Source organism: Alnus glutinosa, chromosome 7 (assembly GCF_958979055.1).
Source record: "Alnus glutinosa chromosome 7, dhAlnGlut1.1, whole genome shotgun sequence".
Lineage (NCBI taxonomy): Eukaryota > Viridiplantae > Streptophyta > Magnoliopsida > Fagales > Betulaceae > Alnus > Alnus glutinosa.
In genome coordinates, this window is record NC_084892.1 from 7,936,305 (window position 1) to 7,955,737 (window position 19,433).

General features: G+C 35.9%; 2 protein-coding genes across 2 annotated transcripts; one reads left to right on the top strand and one right to left on the bottom strand.

Annotated features, from left to right (window-relative positions):
- The first annotated feature begins 4,278 nt into the window (after positions 1-4,278).
- On the top strand, positions 4,279-6,186 carry LOC133874064 (homeobox-leucine zipper protein HOX11). The gene is made up of 4 exons (XM_062311897.1): positions 4,279-4,702; positions 5,008-5,327; positions 5,425-5,504; positions 5,605-6,186. The coding sequence occupies exons 1-4, from the start codon at positions 4,399-4,401 to the stop codon at positions 5,957-5,959; spliced, it is 1,059 nt and encodes a 352-aa protein (XP_062167881.1). The 5' UTR covers positions 4,279-4,398; the 3' UTR covers positions 5,960-6,186.
- Positions 6,187-9,988: 3,802 nt separating this feature from the next.
- On the bottom strand, positions 9,989-13,937 carry LOC133873557 (protein trichome birefringence-like). Its single transcript, XM_062311279.1, has 5 exons — positions 12,790-13,937; positions 11,882-12,074; positions 11,567-11,760; positions 11,293-11,451; positions 9,989-10,756 (listed from the first exon to the last, which is right to left on the bottom strand). The coding sequence occupies exons 1-5, from the start codon at positions 13,797-13,799 to the stop codon at positions 10,396-10,398; spliced, it is 1,917 nt and encodes a 638-aa protein (XP_062167263.1). The 5' UTR covers positions 13,800-13,937; the 3' UTR covers positions 9,989-10,395.
- Between the last annotated feature and the right edge of the window lie 5,496 nt (positions 13,938-19,433).

Sequence of the window (19,433 nt, forward strand, 5' to 3'; positions counted from 1 at the left end):
GTATAAAACTCTACCCCTACGCTTCTGACTTAGTTTATTAGGGATTCTTTGTAACCTTGGACATTAGACCGTTTTGTCTCTTTTATATATATTGGAAGGGATCTTTGAATTAAACAAAAAAACAAAAGATAAATATATGTTTGTTAAAAATTTTGTTTTCTATCTTGTATTTTATATTTTCAAAACAAAAACATTAAATAACAATCTAAGATGGGATAACTTTATATTAAGCATTTCCTAAAAATAAAAATAAAATAAAATAAAAGAGATATCGGTTGATATTGAGTTATCACGTGTTGTGTGAACCCATAGACCCTTACCTTGCAATTTGCATGCCAAGTACGTGAACAAAATAGGATCATGGGATATTGGCGGCATTTGGCCAATGAATCTTGTTCAGAATTAATTTATGATCACAGTCAAATCCAAATACCACATCAAACTTGTTTTTATATGTATATTCTCTAGCTCTCCAATTTTGTACTCGTACAAGTCGTAATAAATATGCGTGGACGGAGCTGCTTGGACTTTTATACATCTGAGTTAAGACTGAGGACATATTACCATCATAAAGAAGCCCGTGGGTTTGATCGTGTTCTCATAATATCAGGACCAAACTCACGGGATAATTCAATACACATTAATGATTATACTTGACTTTTTTTCCTTCTTTTTTTTAATTTTCTAGGAATTAAGTTATAGTATATTGTCTAGCACAGTGGTCCACAATGTGAGGAGGTGACCCGTTCATAGAAACGACTGAGATCGAGGAGGTTATTTTTATTTCTAAGGGAGGAAAAATCATGCAAGTTAGTCAAAAGAAGCGTTCTTATATAATTACGACGTCCTTAGTCACAACAATTAACAACACATAATATAATTACAAAACCTTTAAAAAAAAATTGCTGCTTAAACTATAGTATCCATGAGAAATAATGTTAGAACTACTCGCAAACGTTCAAAGAGGGTGAACGATTAATATATATATAGAGAGAGAGAGCTTTGACAATCTTGGAAACTTCAGGAGCAATTTGAATTTACTTTTCAAAGTGTGTTTGAATCTTGAATAAGTATTTGAATTCTAGGACACGTCCAAATTCATGGGTTTGAACTTTGAACCATAGGTAACGGTATATATATCACATGCATACAAGTATAATTAGTCAAAGGATCCTACGTATATACGTATACTTTCTTTGTTTGCTTTTGTGGGAGTAAACAAATTAAAAAGTTAATTAATTAATTAGCAAATAAATAAGGAGCTCGATCGATCGATCCCATGGATTATGGCTGGTTTAAGGGCAGGCTTTTGGGAACATTTTGATTAGGAAAGGGAAGGCATGAGGTGCCACTGACAGGCATTGCATAATCGATGCAAGAAATGATTGGCTTTTTGATATTCCAAAACGGGACCATTCACCTAATATGGGGGGAAGTCCATCTTATATCAGAAACACATGGGGAATTCAGGATGCCCATTCATAGCATCAAGTTATGATTGGTGGGTTTGCTGTCTTTTGATCAGCATATATGATCATCATCTATGCGATGTATATTATCATATATATGCCCCATTAATTAACTCAACTACAGGAGTTTTGGGCATCCAATATACAAGTAATGATGCAATTTTTTTTTTGATGATGCTGACTTTTCAATTCATTGATTAGAATTCTCATTTGGAAAGGACTAAAATAAATAAGAGGCATTACAGCAATAAAAATGCATGCTGATCTATCGATGCCCTATTTATATAATTAGCTTCACTAAAAAATTAATGTACAAGGCATTGATTGAGGGGTACAAAGAGCAATTCTTCTTGCTTTGGACCAAATGATAACAATTATTTGCAATATTAGCAATCCCCATTTCTAAGACATTTTAAGACTAATATCAAATACGACTTTTAGCTATAAAGAAGTGCATTAATGATCAAAATCATTAATACAACAGCACTGATAGATTTTTCTCTTTTTTAAAAAAGAAAAAAAGAAAAGAAAATCAATAGATGAGGTTATTATGATTGTTAATATGTTTTGGGAGTTTTTATAGGACTAATTTGTTCAATCAAGTGGACAAATTGTCTTAGACTTGTTTGAAAATTAAGATAGATCTCATGAAAGTTTTCTCATAATATTTACTACTATTTGACTTTATTAATAATTGGAGTAATTACAAAATTGATTATATCTATGAGAGTGCATCCCAGTTGAAGAGGATCAGGATCCTCTCAAATTATTTGTATGAATTTGAAAAAATATGGAAAGGTAATTATAAGATACCGCTTATAAAACCCACCTAACCAAAAAAAAAAATTAGATTGTCCAATTATTTATTCGATCAGGTAGATTTCATAAGTCACTTTTTGTCACTCTCGTGTCCCTCCAAAAATAAGACGACTTTTAAAATCACCATTAATTGAGCTTGTGATTGACCATGTAGTAATTTTAAAAATCACATCATTTTTAAATGGATATAAGAGTAACTTTTAGAATTACTCTTGTCCAAATTATCTCAAATTTAATCAAATAATTTGAGTGAAGCCCACTTCAATTGAATAACAACATAAGCAAAAATGATGCCTGTCTAATTGATTTGAGTAAAAGAAATGAAAAATGAGACCAAATGAGTTGAAATTGTATGGCCTTTTATCAGTTGGCTTGACCAAATCACTAGTTGAAATTCCCATCTGCTTAATCATTGCAAAATGGTGAATAGGAATGTAAGATTGATTTAGGAAGAAGTAGTTGGGGTGGCTTTTCCATGGGCCACCTTTTATCCCACGGTTCTCAGGGTCCACTCAATTATTCACTCAATTATTCACCCATCTCTCTCCCTCTCTCTCTCTCTCTCTCTCCCTCTCTCTCTCTCTCTCTCTCTCTCTCTCTCATCCAACTTATCATTAAAGCCTGCATGACTTCAATAATTGCAATGATCCCAAAAGCATGACATATCTGACCTGGTCACATCATCTAGATGTGAATTTTAATTACGACTTGTTTATAAAGCTAACCCACGCGCGTGGGACCACACCCCCCTCCCTCCCTCCCCTCCTCATTTTAATCAAACATCATCCACCCAAAACAAAAAAAAAATATATATATATATATATATATATATATATATATATATATAATAAATAAATAAATGAAACCAGGGCCTAGGTCCCACTATTGTCGACACATTGGATACCTACATGTTGGTGGCTTTCACGGTAGTTCAAGGATTCATTGCTAGCTATAGCCCCTCAAAAAGGGCACAAAAAAGAAGCCACCTTCAATTAATGTCAAAGCAAAATTTTTGAAAACAGAACTTTCCTCCAACTCGGAAAAGATGGTCGTTTTGTCTTCCCATGTAAAAACGTATTATTATGGTCAAATCTCGTTCCAATCTGACTAATCCTTCCCAATGTTTTTGTTTTCCCTTTTTTTTTCATTGCTTCTCTCTCACGCTTACTTTTAACTTTCAAGATTGTAGTTCGTATTAACATATATATTAAGTATATGAATATAAGATTATATAAATTAAAATTTATCTAGCTGTAGCGTGTTCTGGTTGGCAAGTCAACGGGACGAATCATACGTTGTTGATAATTAATGTTTATTAACTTAAGAAACTGCAAAACCTTGGTTTAATTGGTTTCCATCATTTGAAAACAGACAAAACCAACAGTTTAATGCAGTATATATGATTATTGTGAGTTTGGTAAGAACACATTTAATCATATTCTCAAATTATCACTATCATGATGATGATGATGATAATAATATAAACGATTTAGTCAATGAAACAACAGGGCCCGAGTGGTTCTAGCCGTTGGATGGCTTATCATTTTCTCCGTGATGATGTGGCCGTTGTTTGGTAAGAACACAATAATTTAATCACATCGGGGAGTAATAATCAGCATCCATTTTCAAAGAAGAAGAAGAAAAATAAAATAAAAAATAGACACGTCTTGGATCCTTAGACTTTGTACGTAGACTTTAATATAGACCGATCCGAAGGCTATGTTTTAATAAAACATTCTCAAGCAAATTCTGTGTTCTTTTTTTACTTGTTTTTCCAAAAAAGAAAGTAAAACCTGAACTGACAATAAACTAATTATTAAGCTTGATTAATTAGACAGAATCTGATTATATATAAATTTTCTTCCTAGAGTGTGAACCGTTGTATAATTAAATAGAATCACGTGCTTTTGTCAACGTGGATTTGTCGGTCAATCTTTACTCGCTCGCACAGGGCAAAAAGAAATATAAAGGGAAGTGTTTAGGGTTTCTGTTTGTGCGTTTACATCAAAAAAACATAACAAAAAGGGTTCAGAGGGTTTCTCTTTTTAAGTCCCAGCAACTCCTGCTCACCAACACAAGGACCTTTTTTTATTTCTTTCTATACCATCAGATGGAGCTAGCTTTGAGCCTTGGAGATTCACCGAAGCCGTACGCTTTTCTTGACAAAACCACGAAGATATCTAACAAGGATCTAGGGTTCTGCATGGGCTTAGGAAGTGGTTCCGGTGGGAGATCAGACGAGAAAACAGATTCCCGTGACGGTGAAGGTAGGAGGAGAGAAGTGATTAGAGATGAGGGTGAGAGGAGAAGAGTTTCTTCAGATCCACCGCTTCAGCTTGAGCTTCTACCTTTCTCGCCTGTTCCTCGCAGCCAGCCACCTACACAGCTTCGCTTTCCTTGGCTTACTGATAACTGTAAATATCCACTTCCCCCCCATCAACGCTTTTTTCTTTTTCTTTTTTTAATTTTTTTTTTATCTAATCACTGTTTGGTAGCTAAGAAATCGATGGAGAAGACAGAAAGAAACGAGGAAAAATTAATTACCCTGATTTGGGTTTTGATTTTTTTTATTGTCCTCTTCAAATTTTCTTGGCAGCCAAACATGGTTATTATTAATTTCTTGATCCTGTTTGTTAGGAAACCTTATTCTAGTATTTTAAGATCTGGGTTTCGGTGGGTTTGCCGTACATAGCTGATTAACGGTATTTGCTTGTTACAGTGGTCTCTGAACCGGGTTCTTCAGATGAACCGGGAAGATCAGGGTTAAACGTGAACCGATTCCCGGCGGTGACGACGGAGGAGGCGGACGATGGGGCGGCGCTGTCCTCCCCGAACAGTACGGTTTCATCGTTTCAGATGGATTTCTGTGTGAGGAATAGTGGACGAAGCAAGAGAGATTTGGAGATTGACACTGAAAGAGCGTGCTCAAGAGCAAGTGACGATGACGAAAACGGGTCTACGCGGAAGAAACTCAGGCTCTCCAAAGACCAATCCGCTTTTCTTGAAGAGAGCTTCAAAGAGCACAGTACTCTCAACCCTGTGAGTACTCCAAGCTTCAAAAAACCAGTACTTTTATGGATACGAGTCGTTACAAGTTTGATTGTTTGTTTAATTTGCTTATTTCACATTTGTGTAGAAGCAAAAGCTGGCCCTGGCAAAACAGTTAAATCTTCGTCCTCGGCAGGTGGAAGTTTGGTTTCAGAACCGAAGAGCAAGGTATTTTCCAGCTCTTTTGTTTCACATTTTTGGGTATTTCTGTGAGTTAGTTTGTTTTGAACTAACATTTTCTTGGGAAAATTTTAATGGAAAATGGCAGGACAAAGCTAAAGCAGACAGAGGTAGATTGTGAGTATTTAAAGCGATGCTGCGAGACACTGACACAGGAGAATAGGAGGTTACAAAAGGAACTGCAGGAATTAAGAGCTTTGAAAACGTCTCAACCATTCTACATGCAGCTTCCTGCCACCACTCTCACCATGTGCCCGTCTTGTGAGCGCGTGGCCACCACCACCACAAACTCTTCGACTGCCACTGGCAACGGCGCCGCTAACGCCACCGCAACGACAGCCACAAACTCGGCAGCTTTATCACTTTCCAAGGCAAGATTATACCCTTTTCCTCAAGTCCAAGCTCACATGCAGCAGGCCCAAACTCACCAAGCTGCTTCATGAGATGTCGCTACTCGCGCTAGTTTATCTACTCGATCGATCACCTTTTCCTGTTGTATATACTTTTGGCTTTCAGCATTTTCCTATTTTCCTTTGGACCATCTTGTCTCTAGTGGGTTTCTTGTCAATGTTTTGGACGGAAATAGGTTACAAGGGTGATATATATTTGTTGATTGATGAGAAAATACAGAAGATTTTACTAGAACAAAAAAAAAATCGATCTCTCTATCCATCCGGCTTTAGTTTTCTCATATATTTTTCCATTGCGTTTTCTTTTTGAGATGATTTTTTTCGTTTGTGAATGACTTTTGGAGTATAATTAAGTTATATTTGTATCCCTAGTACACAATATTCGACAATTTTCCTTTTTTCAGTTTCATAGGACTAGGTTGGGCATATTTGATCCTAAACTTATGTTTCATGCAGAAGATAAGATAAAGAAAAGTTACCATCTGAGATAAGATTCGAGAAATCTTTTATACAGATATATATGCCTTGACAACTTTTACTGATCTGTTAAGACCACATGGCAAGATTGAAAACAGCTCCCACATTCTTGAGGTATTTGGATTCAACACGTCAAACATTAATGTTCCCGAGAGAGAGCGAGAGTTTTCTCTTTGTTAGCATGAAATAACACGTACTAATTTTGGTCCCAAATGGTACCAAACGTTCTACAGTTGCGTAAAAGGATTGTTCAACTAGCAACTAAAACGCCATGAGTCATCCTATGACTTCTGTCTTCTGCTGTCATTATCGGCAAGAAAAACGTTATAGAGGGAACGATTAATATATAAATATAATACACGATCTTAAGCATGTTTAAAGGCCTTTTGTTATCTCCAATATATGGTGACTATTCTAATTTCTGTAGGAAAAACCATTATTTTTTAGTTCTAAGTTCGATCTCGTAACTGCAGTGAAAATATAATCCTATAGCAAGCTGGATCGATCCAATTAATTACCACACTATCTAAAGAGAAAGGGAAGAGAATCACATATACATACTGTAAAAAGGGTGTCATTTCATTTCTCTAAACTGACTAAACTTAAGAAAGAGGATTGATTTTCACATCAATTGTCGAAGAGAAATGGACAACATTGCATGAAAAGCAAGGAAAACATGGTTAGGTGGTGAAGTTAAATTGCTGTGCATGCGTGTCTGAAAGAGATCTTTGTATGTCCAAACATGAGGCCCCACAACAAGCCTGGAAGATCTGTAAGGAATGATGTTCTAATGAGTTTTCTTGGGCCATTCTCTAACAAAGTTATCTTTAAGCTCAAATTGAGCTCTCTGGTCAAGCTTAATTACTCCAAATTCAAGCTCTTCAGCTTTTCACCACCTGATTGCATATCAGTCTAAAGCCATCCCCATTAGTCTAAAGACCACTTTCTATCTTTCTATAGATTAGACTCTCTCTTTTTTGGTTCGGGATTAACTTAATGCATATTCACGAGTACATCAATTTCATGTGTTGGAATACAACAATACTGCTTTACTCAAGTAGACATGCTTTGCAGGGACGATTTTGAATGCCATAAAACGCTTTAATTGACTTCTTTCATTGAACCCAATTAGTTTTAAGATGAGATTGTCAAAGGCACGATCTAACATCAAGTATAAATTTATAATACTACGCGGATTAGAGCCAGGACTATGAGTTCGAGTTGCGGGAGCGTCACGTTGAGAGAGATTGTTAGGGTGCAACAGTACCGCTCTACTCAAGTGAGTAGCTCCTAGAACATGCCTTGCAATGTATGATTTTCAATGGACACCAATTAATTTTTAGATGTGATAGTCAAAAACATGATCCAACATCATGTATAAATTTATAATACATGTTTTGGTATAATTAGGGGTTAATAGGGAAATTGGTAAGGAATATTATATTGGGGTAAATAGGGACATTAGCTAGGGAAAATTAGTTAGGATATTGGGCTTGTTTGTTAAGATACAATCCAGTACAGTGTAGTGGGTCCCACTCCACAATGTAATTCAGCCTTTTAGTTCCACATTTACTTCCATCACATGATGCTCCTTCTTTTAAGGTGTTCCTGCAACGGTCAAGTAAATTGAATCCCATTTCGCTCCTGAAGAAGACAGCAGACAAGAGAAGAAGAAGATGTGCGTTTTTTGACTTGACGGGCGAAATGAGAATCAACTTACATGACCATTGCAGGAACACCTTAAAAGAATGAGCATCACGTGATGGAAGTAAATGTTGAACTGAAAGGCTGAATTACACTGTGGAGTGGGACCCAGACGCACTACACTGTACTGGATTGTATCTTAACAAACAAACCCATTGCTTCTTGAATATGCTTTTAGAGTCTATAAAAGGAAACCAAATTTGAAAAGAAAGAGATGAGAAAGAATTATATGAAATTGATCCCTTTTAGGAGAATGGTTGTTTTCAAATCAGCTTGGAGACTTGGGCATCTCGAATAGCCCATTATCTTGTTCTTATTTCATCATCTTCGATCCATTATTCATCATTCCAATCTCATTTCCATACAAAAATCCCAAAATATACATAGATCCAACAAGGTACATAACAGATTACCTCAATTTAGCCTTTCATTTCTATTTTAAAAAAAAAAAAAATACTTCCATAATTGGAACGGATTTGCTGATTTACCACCTTGTCGTGCAGGTAGTGAAATAATATTATGAACAAAAAATTGCAGATAATTTCTTTTGGAACTACAGTTTTAAGAAAACCACAAGTTTACATACATAATCTTAATTTTCCTCTTTCTGAATTTTCTAATTTGAAAAAAGTTGAATCAATCAGCTCTTTCTGAATTTTCCTCGAATGTACACCATTCATCTGCTATGCCAGTTCTTTAGGTACTGTAATTTTCAGAAACCTAAAAAATGGTTAGGAGGCTGGGCAGTCAAACCAATTGCCTTGATTCCCCCCTGCCTATATATTGGTCAAGCAAGGATAGGAACTCTCATATTCCCTTGATGAGGTATTGATGCTAATGCATACCAGTCTTAGTAAAGCGGCATATCTTATGATTTCGACATCATATGGAGATAAGCTTTGTGCCTTTGTGGCGTCGGAAAAGTTTATTTAAAGGGCAATAATTTGTATTTTAGGAAACGTTTTCAACTCCAACTTTTACTAAGTCAAAACAGGCTGTCAATAGAAATCCAAAAAATCGTTTCAAGAAGTTTGATTGCCGAAAAGTGATGATCAAGATCCACCAAGTAGAAATTCATGAGAAGTTCGATCGATCAAACTTACGATAAGGGCAGTTTTCTATTTTTTCTTTTCGGAATTGCAACTCTACTTCTATTTAAGCCGAATAAAACGGTCCGGCTGTCCAGTTGATGTATTTTTAAATTTTCTCAACTAGGGTAGCTGAGCCCAGATCACCTTGAACCCAACTTCCAACAATTTGGGCCCTTCCTGCCCAACTGGGGTGGAGGCCCAAGCCTAAGGTGCGCTTAGTGCACCCAGCTAAACAATCAAGGTATATATATATATATATATATATATATATACATAATCTTAATGATGAGTAGGGGAAGGAAATTGATTAAAAAATAAAAACCATTAAAACCTAGGAATTATCCTTAAATCACATGGGGTGTAAGTGCATTTAAGTATCCTTAAAACCCAAGTATCTTAAAAAAAAAAAAAAAATATGGAATCTTGGGATTCCTCACCGGCCGGCGGCCACCATCGACAAAAGACATTATTATCGTACGCAGGTTTAAATGCAGCAGCTCAAGCCTAACGCTAAGAACATGAGAAACGCCGACAAGTAATTTTTTGACATAATAAATCATGACTAGATTTAGTGGGCAAACATCCCATGTGACAACATCGGAAAAAGCCCAAGGCGTGTATTTGAAGAATTATATATATAGTCAGTCGTCATCTTCAAGCTAGAATTCCCTGTTCAAAACAAATAACATTGACTGGAGCTTCCAAGTTAAAAGAAAGGATTCCATGCACGAGGTTGGAAAGTTTGACCATCACATCTTTGACAAGAAGATCGTAAATACAGCAAGGGATATGAAGGAAGAATACTCACAGCTGATGTTTTATTTCAAACAAAACAAAACTAATAAATAATCAGAGATTTACAAATTACAATCCTCGAAGCCTTTTGGCTAAAAGAATATGAAGTGGAGGCAGGGTGACAATTTCCAACTATAAATTAAACCATAAGTTGGAATCTCCCCCCCATCCCTTGTTTTTCATTCATATAAACAACGGGAGTTTATTACAGCACAGATTGACCTCTTCCAGCAGTATTCATTTCTTTTATATCTCCTCTCCTCCATAATTTATAGGAAAAACACCCTTTACCGAGTCATCGATCTCTTGTATCGTATTTTATACTATAATTCCAAAAAGTGGAAAAAAAAAAAATTACGTGTGATTGCAACCCAACAATTAATTAAGTTTGTGTAGTTTTACCTAAGGTCTCTTCTTCTGCTCATGTTGCTGCTTCTTGTGCTGTTTAACTAGGAGCTCAGCGAAGAAAACCTCATTCCACGCATCAGGAACGCCAGGAAGGCACCAGTGGCTGCAGTCCTGGAAACTCAACGGTGATCTCCTTTCCTCCTTCGACAGGAACTGCTTCCGGTAGATTGAAGGGTGGCCATCCTTCCGGAAATCTGTCATTCTTGTAATATTCAGGTAGGTGACATGAGTTTTCATCCCCTTGAGCACCTTCTCCAAAACGGTCATCTTAGGTGGATATGGCCTGAGATAAGTCTCATTCTTGATAGGCCGAGTCTCGCTGTCACATTGCCCACCAGAATTCCACTGTCCACCACTGTAGAAGACAAAAGGCCAATAAATTTTTTAAGTATTTTTCTTGTTGCAACTTCAATGATGCCGAACTGTAAGCACATTGCGGGGGATAACAACAAATGGCTCATTTATCTTTGCATTGTTCTTGATCGGAATATCGTTATCATTTATGAAACCTTAAATGCTGTTAAACGAACAAGAGTTTAAAACAAAAACAGAAAATCATGCCAATTGTGAAGGGGAAATGGTTAACCAAAAGTATTCAAGGGGAAAAAAAACAAAAAGCATGACCCAAATTTATTCGGTTGCGTATACACGTGTGAGAGTAAAAAGACTATGTTCCACATTAGAAAAATGTCACGAATTTGTAGGAAATTTCGATCCATTTATTATAACGTAGTTGAGCCCAAACCTAGAGGCTTAAGCTTTTGGATTGAATGGTGTCTTCATGTATTATATTATGGTCTCCCTGACAAACTCCTCTAGGTGTCATCTCCTTAACATATTCAGCCAAAAAAAACCTATCTCCAATTTCACATTGATTTTATTTCAAATTACCTGAAATGGGAAGCAGAATAACCCCTGAAGAAGACCAGAGACTTTGATGGATTTATATTGGCATCAACCCATCTGGCCCATGTAGTTAAGGCTTTCCTAAATGCCTCAAGAACATTCAGTTCACCATAGACATGGCTTCCTTCTTGATAATAGTCTTTCCTGCGATTTTGCATCATAACATTAGTTTACTCTACCGAATTCCAAATTAGAAACTATCTTATATAATACGAACAAAATGCAGCCACTTCCGATATTTAAGTAACATCGAACTCACCCTTTGGAAGTTTTTTCATGAGTCCACCAGTGTCCAGTGTTAAAGATGATGAAATCTGCCCCTTTATATTGATCAGAAGATTTCCCCACTAAATCAAGACGAAGCGTTTCCTTCTTTGATCCATTTTTGTCTGGCATTTCCCATTCTTGAACTAAGAAAGGAGATACAAAGAACTCTACAGAGCAGTCATAATCCTACCCATGCGTCCATCCCCAAACCAAAAACAGAAAAACTAGTAAGAAAATGATGCAGATACTACAAAAATCAACCAAATTGATGCAGTAAATTAATAAGTAGAGGTGTTCATTAACCTACTTTGAATATGAAAGAGTATGAAACTTCCCCTCGGAAATGGTGTCTACCATTTGCTTCATAAACCTTGCTCTTATCTTTCACTGAGTTCCTCAAGATGCAAACCAGAGATTCCCACATATTCCTATTCAGAGAATCACCAACAAAAACTAGCCGCTTGCCTCTCAACAGATCCAACAAACGACTCCCGTCCAACCTATAAATGACAATTGACAATTCATCTGCATCATTCTCATTAAAGAAAAAAAAACCCAAAAAGTGAACTCAAGGTCCGTTTGGGTTTGCGATTTAAAAAAGTGCGATTTAACGTGATTTTAAAATGTACGATTTGAAAAAAAAATGATTTTTAAAAATGCAATTAAGCGTTTGGAAAAATCTCAATTTAGCGTTTAAAATCACAAATTAGCCTTTAAAATTTTGCGTTTTAAAAAAAGCATCATCTTATCTGCAATTTGAAAACGCAAATTTTTCTGCGTTTTCAAATCACAATTTTTAAAAACGCAGTTCTCAAACGATTTATGTTCTACTTGATTTAAAATCACACCTCTTGTCTACGAAATCACGAAATCACAATCTCAAACGCGCCCTCAATTCCCATAGAGGTATAGGGTTTAGAAGAAAGCCCAGAATTTAAAACACTAAAAATAACTAAAAATGCTGGAGCTCTTACCTACTACTCTATCTAAGCATAACAACCCCCAGATACAAAAATAAATTATCATCAAATCAAAGTTTTGAATACAAATAATACTAAAACCATCTATACTAAAAGGAATTTTTATCTATATACAACATGTCAATCTCAGGAAACAGAATCCAGAATCTAAATTGAAAATCAATATAACTTCAAAATTAGAGAAACCTTAAAATAAACGATAAAAAAATAAAATCATCAAAACAAATCTACATACCTTGGCAGATTGCATCCCTTAGGCTTCCATTTCATTTTCTGGTAATCTTTATCAGGCCTGCCATTCAGAATACAATTGAACTGCTCGTCGATCAGCGAGCAAGACCCGGGTTTGTAAAGCGGATGTGAATCATCCCTCACCCACTCCCCATCAAATAAATCACAATTCATCAAAGACTCCAACAAACTATCCTTCCCCTGCTTCACCGACACCCCTGAATTAGTCCCATTGCCCCGTTTCTTCAACAGAGAAGACGTATTATTCGATATCTCACCCTTCCCTGCAACGCCTTTCACTTCTTTCCCAGAATTGCTCTTCAATGAAGAAGCCGATTTAACTGGCGGACTCGCACTCTGATTCTTAGCCACCGGAGCTTTTGGGGCAGCGGTCGTAGTCTGATTTGCGTTCAAACCATTCACTTGACTAGAATTCTCTGAGCTTTGAGTTCGATTCTTCACAAAATTCACACTAGGAGCCGAACTCACCGGCAAATTTGCGCTCTGATTCGCTGTCACCGTGGTTTCTGGGGCAACTATTTTAGTCTGATTTGGGTTTGGGACTTTACCCTTATCAGAATTCACTGTACTTTGAGTATGGTTTGTCACGGTGGGCGGTGCTTGATAGAGATTGGGAGATTGGAATGCGGTATTATTAGATCTAAATGTGTCGGTTTGTGGAGGAGGAGAAGCAAAGTTATGAACTTCTTGTTGTAGAGATGAGTTGTCGGGAAAGAAATACGAGAAAATAGGAGAGAACTGGGATCCGTTAGAATCTGAACTAGTACTGCTACTGCTACTGCTAACGCTACCTTTGAAGATGTTGGTGAACCAAGGAGAGACGGAGTTGGGAGAGGGACTGAAGGCTAAGAAAACAGTGAAAGCAACAAAAGCCAACACGAACCCATATGCAAAAACAACGGTTCTTCTGGTTCTGATGATGGAAACGAGGCTCTTGAGGTCTGAGATCAGAGTTCCGCCAGTGACTGGCGCGTGCTTTGCCGCATCCACCATGGCCACGGACGAGGAATTTTCTTGTTTCTGCCTATTTTGCCAAACACCTCAAAAGTGGAAGGAAACGGAGACAGAGAATGGTGCTTCTAGAGAGAGAGAGAAGAGAGAGAGAAGAGAGAGGTGGGAATTATTATGAGTAGACGAAGGCGGAAAACCCATGTCGGCTTAGTGAAAAGATCAACTTGTTAAACACTTTACACATAATGTGACCCTCGTTCTATATTTAATTACACAAGCGCCACTGCTCCGTTTAGCGAGGGGCGGTGGGCTTCCAGGAACTTACACGTGTCACTCTAGAATTTTCTGTCGTTGGGTTTCAAACAACGGATAATTTTCTGTCGAGGCTTGAATTTGAACTCAACTCAATTTCTGATTTAAAAATTTATTTCAAACAAATACATATTTGACTGATTTCAAGTATTTCTGAGAATTGAGAGTTAAAACAAAACAACCTAATTTTATTATTTTTTAAAACAAATACGTATGCATATATGTTTATATTTATATTATACTTTAATAAACTTTAAACGAGTTTAAATCAAGTCGATTTACAAGCGAAAGCCAAGTTTATACTTAGGCTTGTTTGCCACCTTTCTCTAACTGTAACGGCTGGGGTTTTAAAGATAAAATTTGGTTATTTAAAATCACTAAGGATAATAAAATAGAAATGCACCATGAATCGTAATAGGCTAAGCAGGGTTTTGACCCAATTGTCTTTGCTCAATTGGGAGTTGAAATCTTCACTTTAGGACTTAGAACCTTAATTTCTAAGGCAAAGCGCCCCATCCAGACGAGCGAGAGCCTCCATTCGAACGAGTCAAACAGAAACTTGTAGAACATGATTTAGTTGGGTCAAATTCGCACTAGAGAATGCTTTGTTTGAATGAGGACCAAATCAACGGCTGAAATTCAATCACATGCGGAGTGGATTGATCTGATGGGCGTGCTGTGTTTGTGTGAGCAAACGAGGATACAAAATTATCGTCCGGATGAGCTAACAAGGCTCTAACGCAATCTCGTGCTAATAAGCTTAGTAACCCATCCAGACGAGTGTGAATAATGCACAATAATTATGCCTAATTAAAGGCTAGGGCTAAAGAGGAAAATCTCACAATTTTGTTTCCATGTCCAAGAGATGTAAGGGAGATGGTTTAGAGAGCAAACACTTTTGCTTTTGTTAGTGAATGAGGAATACTCAAAAAGAAAGTTCTTGGAGTAGGCTACAAGTGGTAACCTATTACACTCTCTTTGAATCCTATTTTTAACTACGTTTCTATATATAGTTTCATTGAGGTTTTGATGATGTTGTGGTATTAGGAGTGTTGGAGACAATGTGAAAACTAAGTTTTTCCCTTAAAAGGAAGGATTTTCACATAAAAGTTTGTATTTTTACATGCATGTTCTGTTGTAGTGAGTGGTATGGTGTAAATGAGGAGTTTTTGATGTGTAAGAAGTTGAGTTGGGATAAATTTTTGAAGGGAAAATGAGTCTTTGCACTGTCTCATCCAAATGACCTTCAAAGTTAGTTCGGGTGAGACCATGACGAGAAGGTCTCGTGTAACGACCCAAGAAAAGTCAAGTTTCATCTAGTAACTAGGCAATGTGAGACTTAGTACCAATGGGTATCTTTATAAATCATTCATCATATGTGAGTTATTCATCTCTTCCTAATATGAAACTAGAGTGTTATACATCGGTTGGTGTTTTGTTCAGACCACGTCCAAACTAAGAGTGAGTAAACTGAGAGCCAAAACTGTAATACTCTATACTAAATTAGGGTTGAGAAAACCTTAACGAGGGCTTAGAAATTTATAAGGGACAGGGAATGATGTGAGGATTAGGGAATATAGGCTCGGATAACACTTAGAAGAAATTTTGGCTCAGACCAATCTATCAGTGGGTAGGCTTGATCGATCAATCTGACTCAAAAACCCTATCGATCTATCACTATCCAAGGTGATTGATTGGTTTGGTGATCATAAATTGTAAATTTCAAAGAAACAGTAATTGATCGATTGCCCCAAAGTACTAATCGATTTATGTAGCATGAGACACGTTACAAACCCTAGGATCAATCAGTATAAAGCTGCTGATCGATCGGTGTGGCGCGATGACATGTCAGATTTAACTTGAAATCCTAGTGATCGATCAGCAATAGACAATATGCGATTTAGATAATTCCAAACTTTCTAGAAACAGATAGATAGTTATTTACGACACATATAGCTTGTTTCCATTCTAATTTTTGAGACTAATCTTGTATCTAATTCTATTAACAATTTTACACTTTTTAATTTTTTATGTGATTGACATTCTCCCTGGCATTCGAGCAAATTAAAATCTATTTTTCCAGCTAACTTTTTTTTGTTAGAAAAATTTGATGGAAATATTTTTCAGTCTATAGGATAGCTATATGGTCTTGTTACAAGTAGAAAATAATGGTTGGATCACTCTTGATGACTTGGTCTCAATTATATATGTATATATTGTAAATTGGATGTAAAAGTTTTTTTTTTTTTTTTTTTTTTTTTCTGCCGCTTTAGCTAAGTCAATAGCAGATTTTGAAAATAAATAATTATTAAAAAATAAATTATAATAATTTTGAAATTACAGATTGATTGCGATAAAATTAGAATTCGAAACAAGAAGGAAGGAGGAGAGACAGTGCCAGTAGTGGCAAATCTGTAATTGTGAGTCCTATTTTATCTGAAAGTGGAGTCCAGTTCATGCGGCTTCCACTTCTCAGCGGTTTTCTCAACGGTAAATAAATGACATTTCTTGTGGTCGTGGGGACCGGACACAAATGTTTCCTGTTTTCAGTCGTACTCCCTAAAGTCCGTAAGTATCGACACGTATCAAAAGCTACGGTGCAGATCTAAGGAGGTCCAACTCCTCAGACGCACGTATGACCATAAGTGAAAATCTTTGACACCGTGTCAATTCTCATTGGAAAGCGATAGGACAAAAGTTGACGGATCGGACGCAGAAACCAATAGTACCTTATACCGTATTTTCAAGTACTGCTTAGTTTTTGTTGAATAGTTCCTATAATTTAAAAAATAATGTATTTCAGTAAAAAGTACATAATTTTTTAATAATATTAATAAAAAAAATATAAAATTTGTACATTTATAAAAAATAAAAAAAAATTTAAAGGCCTGAGGGTAGAAATTTCTACAACCCACTTCTGTCCATTTTTGTTTGTCTATATTCTCTCTCATGGGTAACACCGACGGGCTGTCGTATAGTAGCTGCTTGTCTGCGGCTAGTTATCGGATTCTGTGTGAGACTGAGACAAATGGATCCCTTTCATGAATGGATTTGAGGAAATCACAAAGTTGATTGTACCATCTTCCTTTACTTATATTGCGAAAAATTATAAAAAATTTAATCCTTTGCCGGACTTGTGTGAGACTTCCACCGGTCTCCTGTGGTGGTATGCTTCTCTTCGACATTTATTGTTGGTGTGAAGACCCCGTATCGGCTAGTGAATATTTATCGCTAGCACACTCTGCCTTCCTCCGCCATACTTACCTCCGACCAATGGCAAATCTATATGGGGGCCAGCCCCCCAACCCCCAAATTTTTTTTCAAAAAAATTCTAATAAAATTTTTCAAAAAATAAAATTTTTCCCTTAATTTTATTTATTTATTTAGTTTTGTCTTCCTAAATTTGTTTTTTTTTCAATTTGGCCCTCCCATATTTATAAGGCTGGGTCCGCCACTGCCTCCGACAATTTGTTCCGAGTTTTTGCTTTGCTGTTTATGGATTAAGGTTTCTGTAGGAGACATTTTCTTAAGAGTTTTTGTTATGTTTTTGACAATGTCCAACCCCCTTCAACTCCTGCACTTGGGCTGTTGTTTCCATTATTAAAGTAGTGCCCGCCTTTCAATTCCTGTAGAGGGATTGTTCTAGACATGGTAGAAGGCTTTTTCGAGGGTTATGTATATGCCTTTCACTATTTTGATGCTTTATCCGTTTTATGGAGCTCAATTTTTGATTTATTTAAAGTAAAAAACACAATCATTTTTTAACCGGTGTTTCGAGTCTTTGGTGCTATTTTTTTTTTTCTAGTTTGGATTTATTGTTAGAAATCCCTCCTCTTGATTTCTTTATAACCCTGCTAATGTAGAAGAATGTTAGATATTTCAATTTTTTTTTGTCAAAAGTTAGTTTCTAAATAATGATTTATGACACATCATTTAAGAACCAACTTTTAAGAAAAAAAAAAAAAAAATGAAATGTCTAGCATTATTCTCTAATGTATATTGTACTTAAAATAAAAAAATAAAAAATACTGTTAGTAATTTGGATGAAAATATATTTCATACATGTTGTTGTACGCCTGTACCCCATAAATGCTGGATGTAGACAGGCCGCAATTATCGTAGGTTCTAATCCCCAGTGAAACCCGTGACTACCGCAATAATGCAATAATGCAATAATGCAATTAGGCATAAATTATTGACTTTTGTTGTATATTATTTTTTAAAAAAGTAAGAATAATATAAAAAAAAAATGAATTTTTTTACCCGTACAGGAATTGGAATTGAAAAGAACTAATTTAATATTATTATACAGTTTAGTGAACTAATTTAAACATTAATTACTTGAATTGGACAAGACAGCCCACAAGTGACAAGACCTCCGTACAACACGGCTGGACTTCTGAGCATACGCGTCAGCCTGAAAAATCAGCGTTCGATACCCCCAACAGTTGATTCGTTAATAATGATTTTTTATTGAATAATCTAATGCCTGGCGAAAATGGATGGCAGGGGCACAGACTCTTCGTTCTACCTTCGTGAATCAGCGACACGTAATTCCGGAAAGCAACGCAAGTTGCCTTGAGATTTTATGATTTTGCATTATTGGATATTGACTACCCTGAAAAACATTAACGTACACATAATAATTTTTTTTTTGACTTACTATTTTCTCTCTCTCTCTAGGCACTAAACTAAGAAAAATTATATTAATATTTTTAAAATTTTAGAAATAATTAATATGCTAATCACATTCAATGTACTAAAATTAAGAAAATTATTTTATGGATTTATAGAATAAGAAAAGGCAATGATAAAAATTTGGAAGGGGCAAGAAGAGTTTCAAGCATTCTGATAATTTAAGAATTAATGCAGTGAGGGGCAATGGCAATTGGCAAATGAGATATCCATCTCACGAATTAAAGAGAGAAAGAAAGAAAGAATTCATTAGGAATCATTCAACATGAAGAATATTTGACTATATATGTTTTTCTTTAAAACGACTTCGTAGAAGCTACCTGGATACCTCGCTGTCTTCCTTTAAAGCAAAGAAAATCAATAAAGAGGATAGTTTGGTCCATATTTTCATCCAAAAGGGATTATCCCAAGAAAATTTTCATCTTATGATAAAAGCTTGCCGTTGAAAACTTTATATACACATACTTAAAAGAATATATTTAATTAATGTAAGACATTTAGAATTGTAACATGCCATCATGTTTCATATCCAACGTCTATGGCGGTCCAATTTATCGACAATGATATAATTGTAGCTACTCTTCTTTTAGCAACTCTATCCACTTATCAATATTTAATTCTTTAACATTATACACATACATGATACCAAAATATTTTAATCCAGTGTAT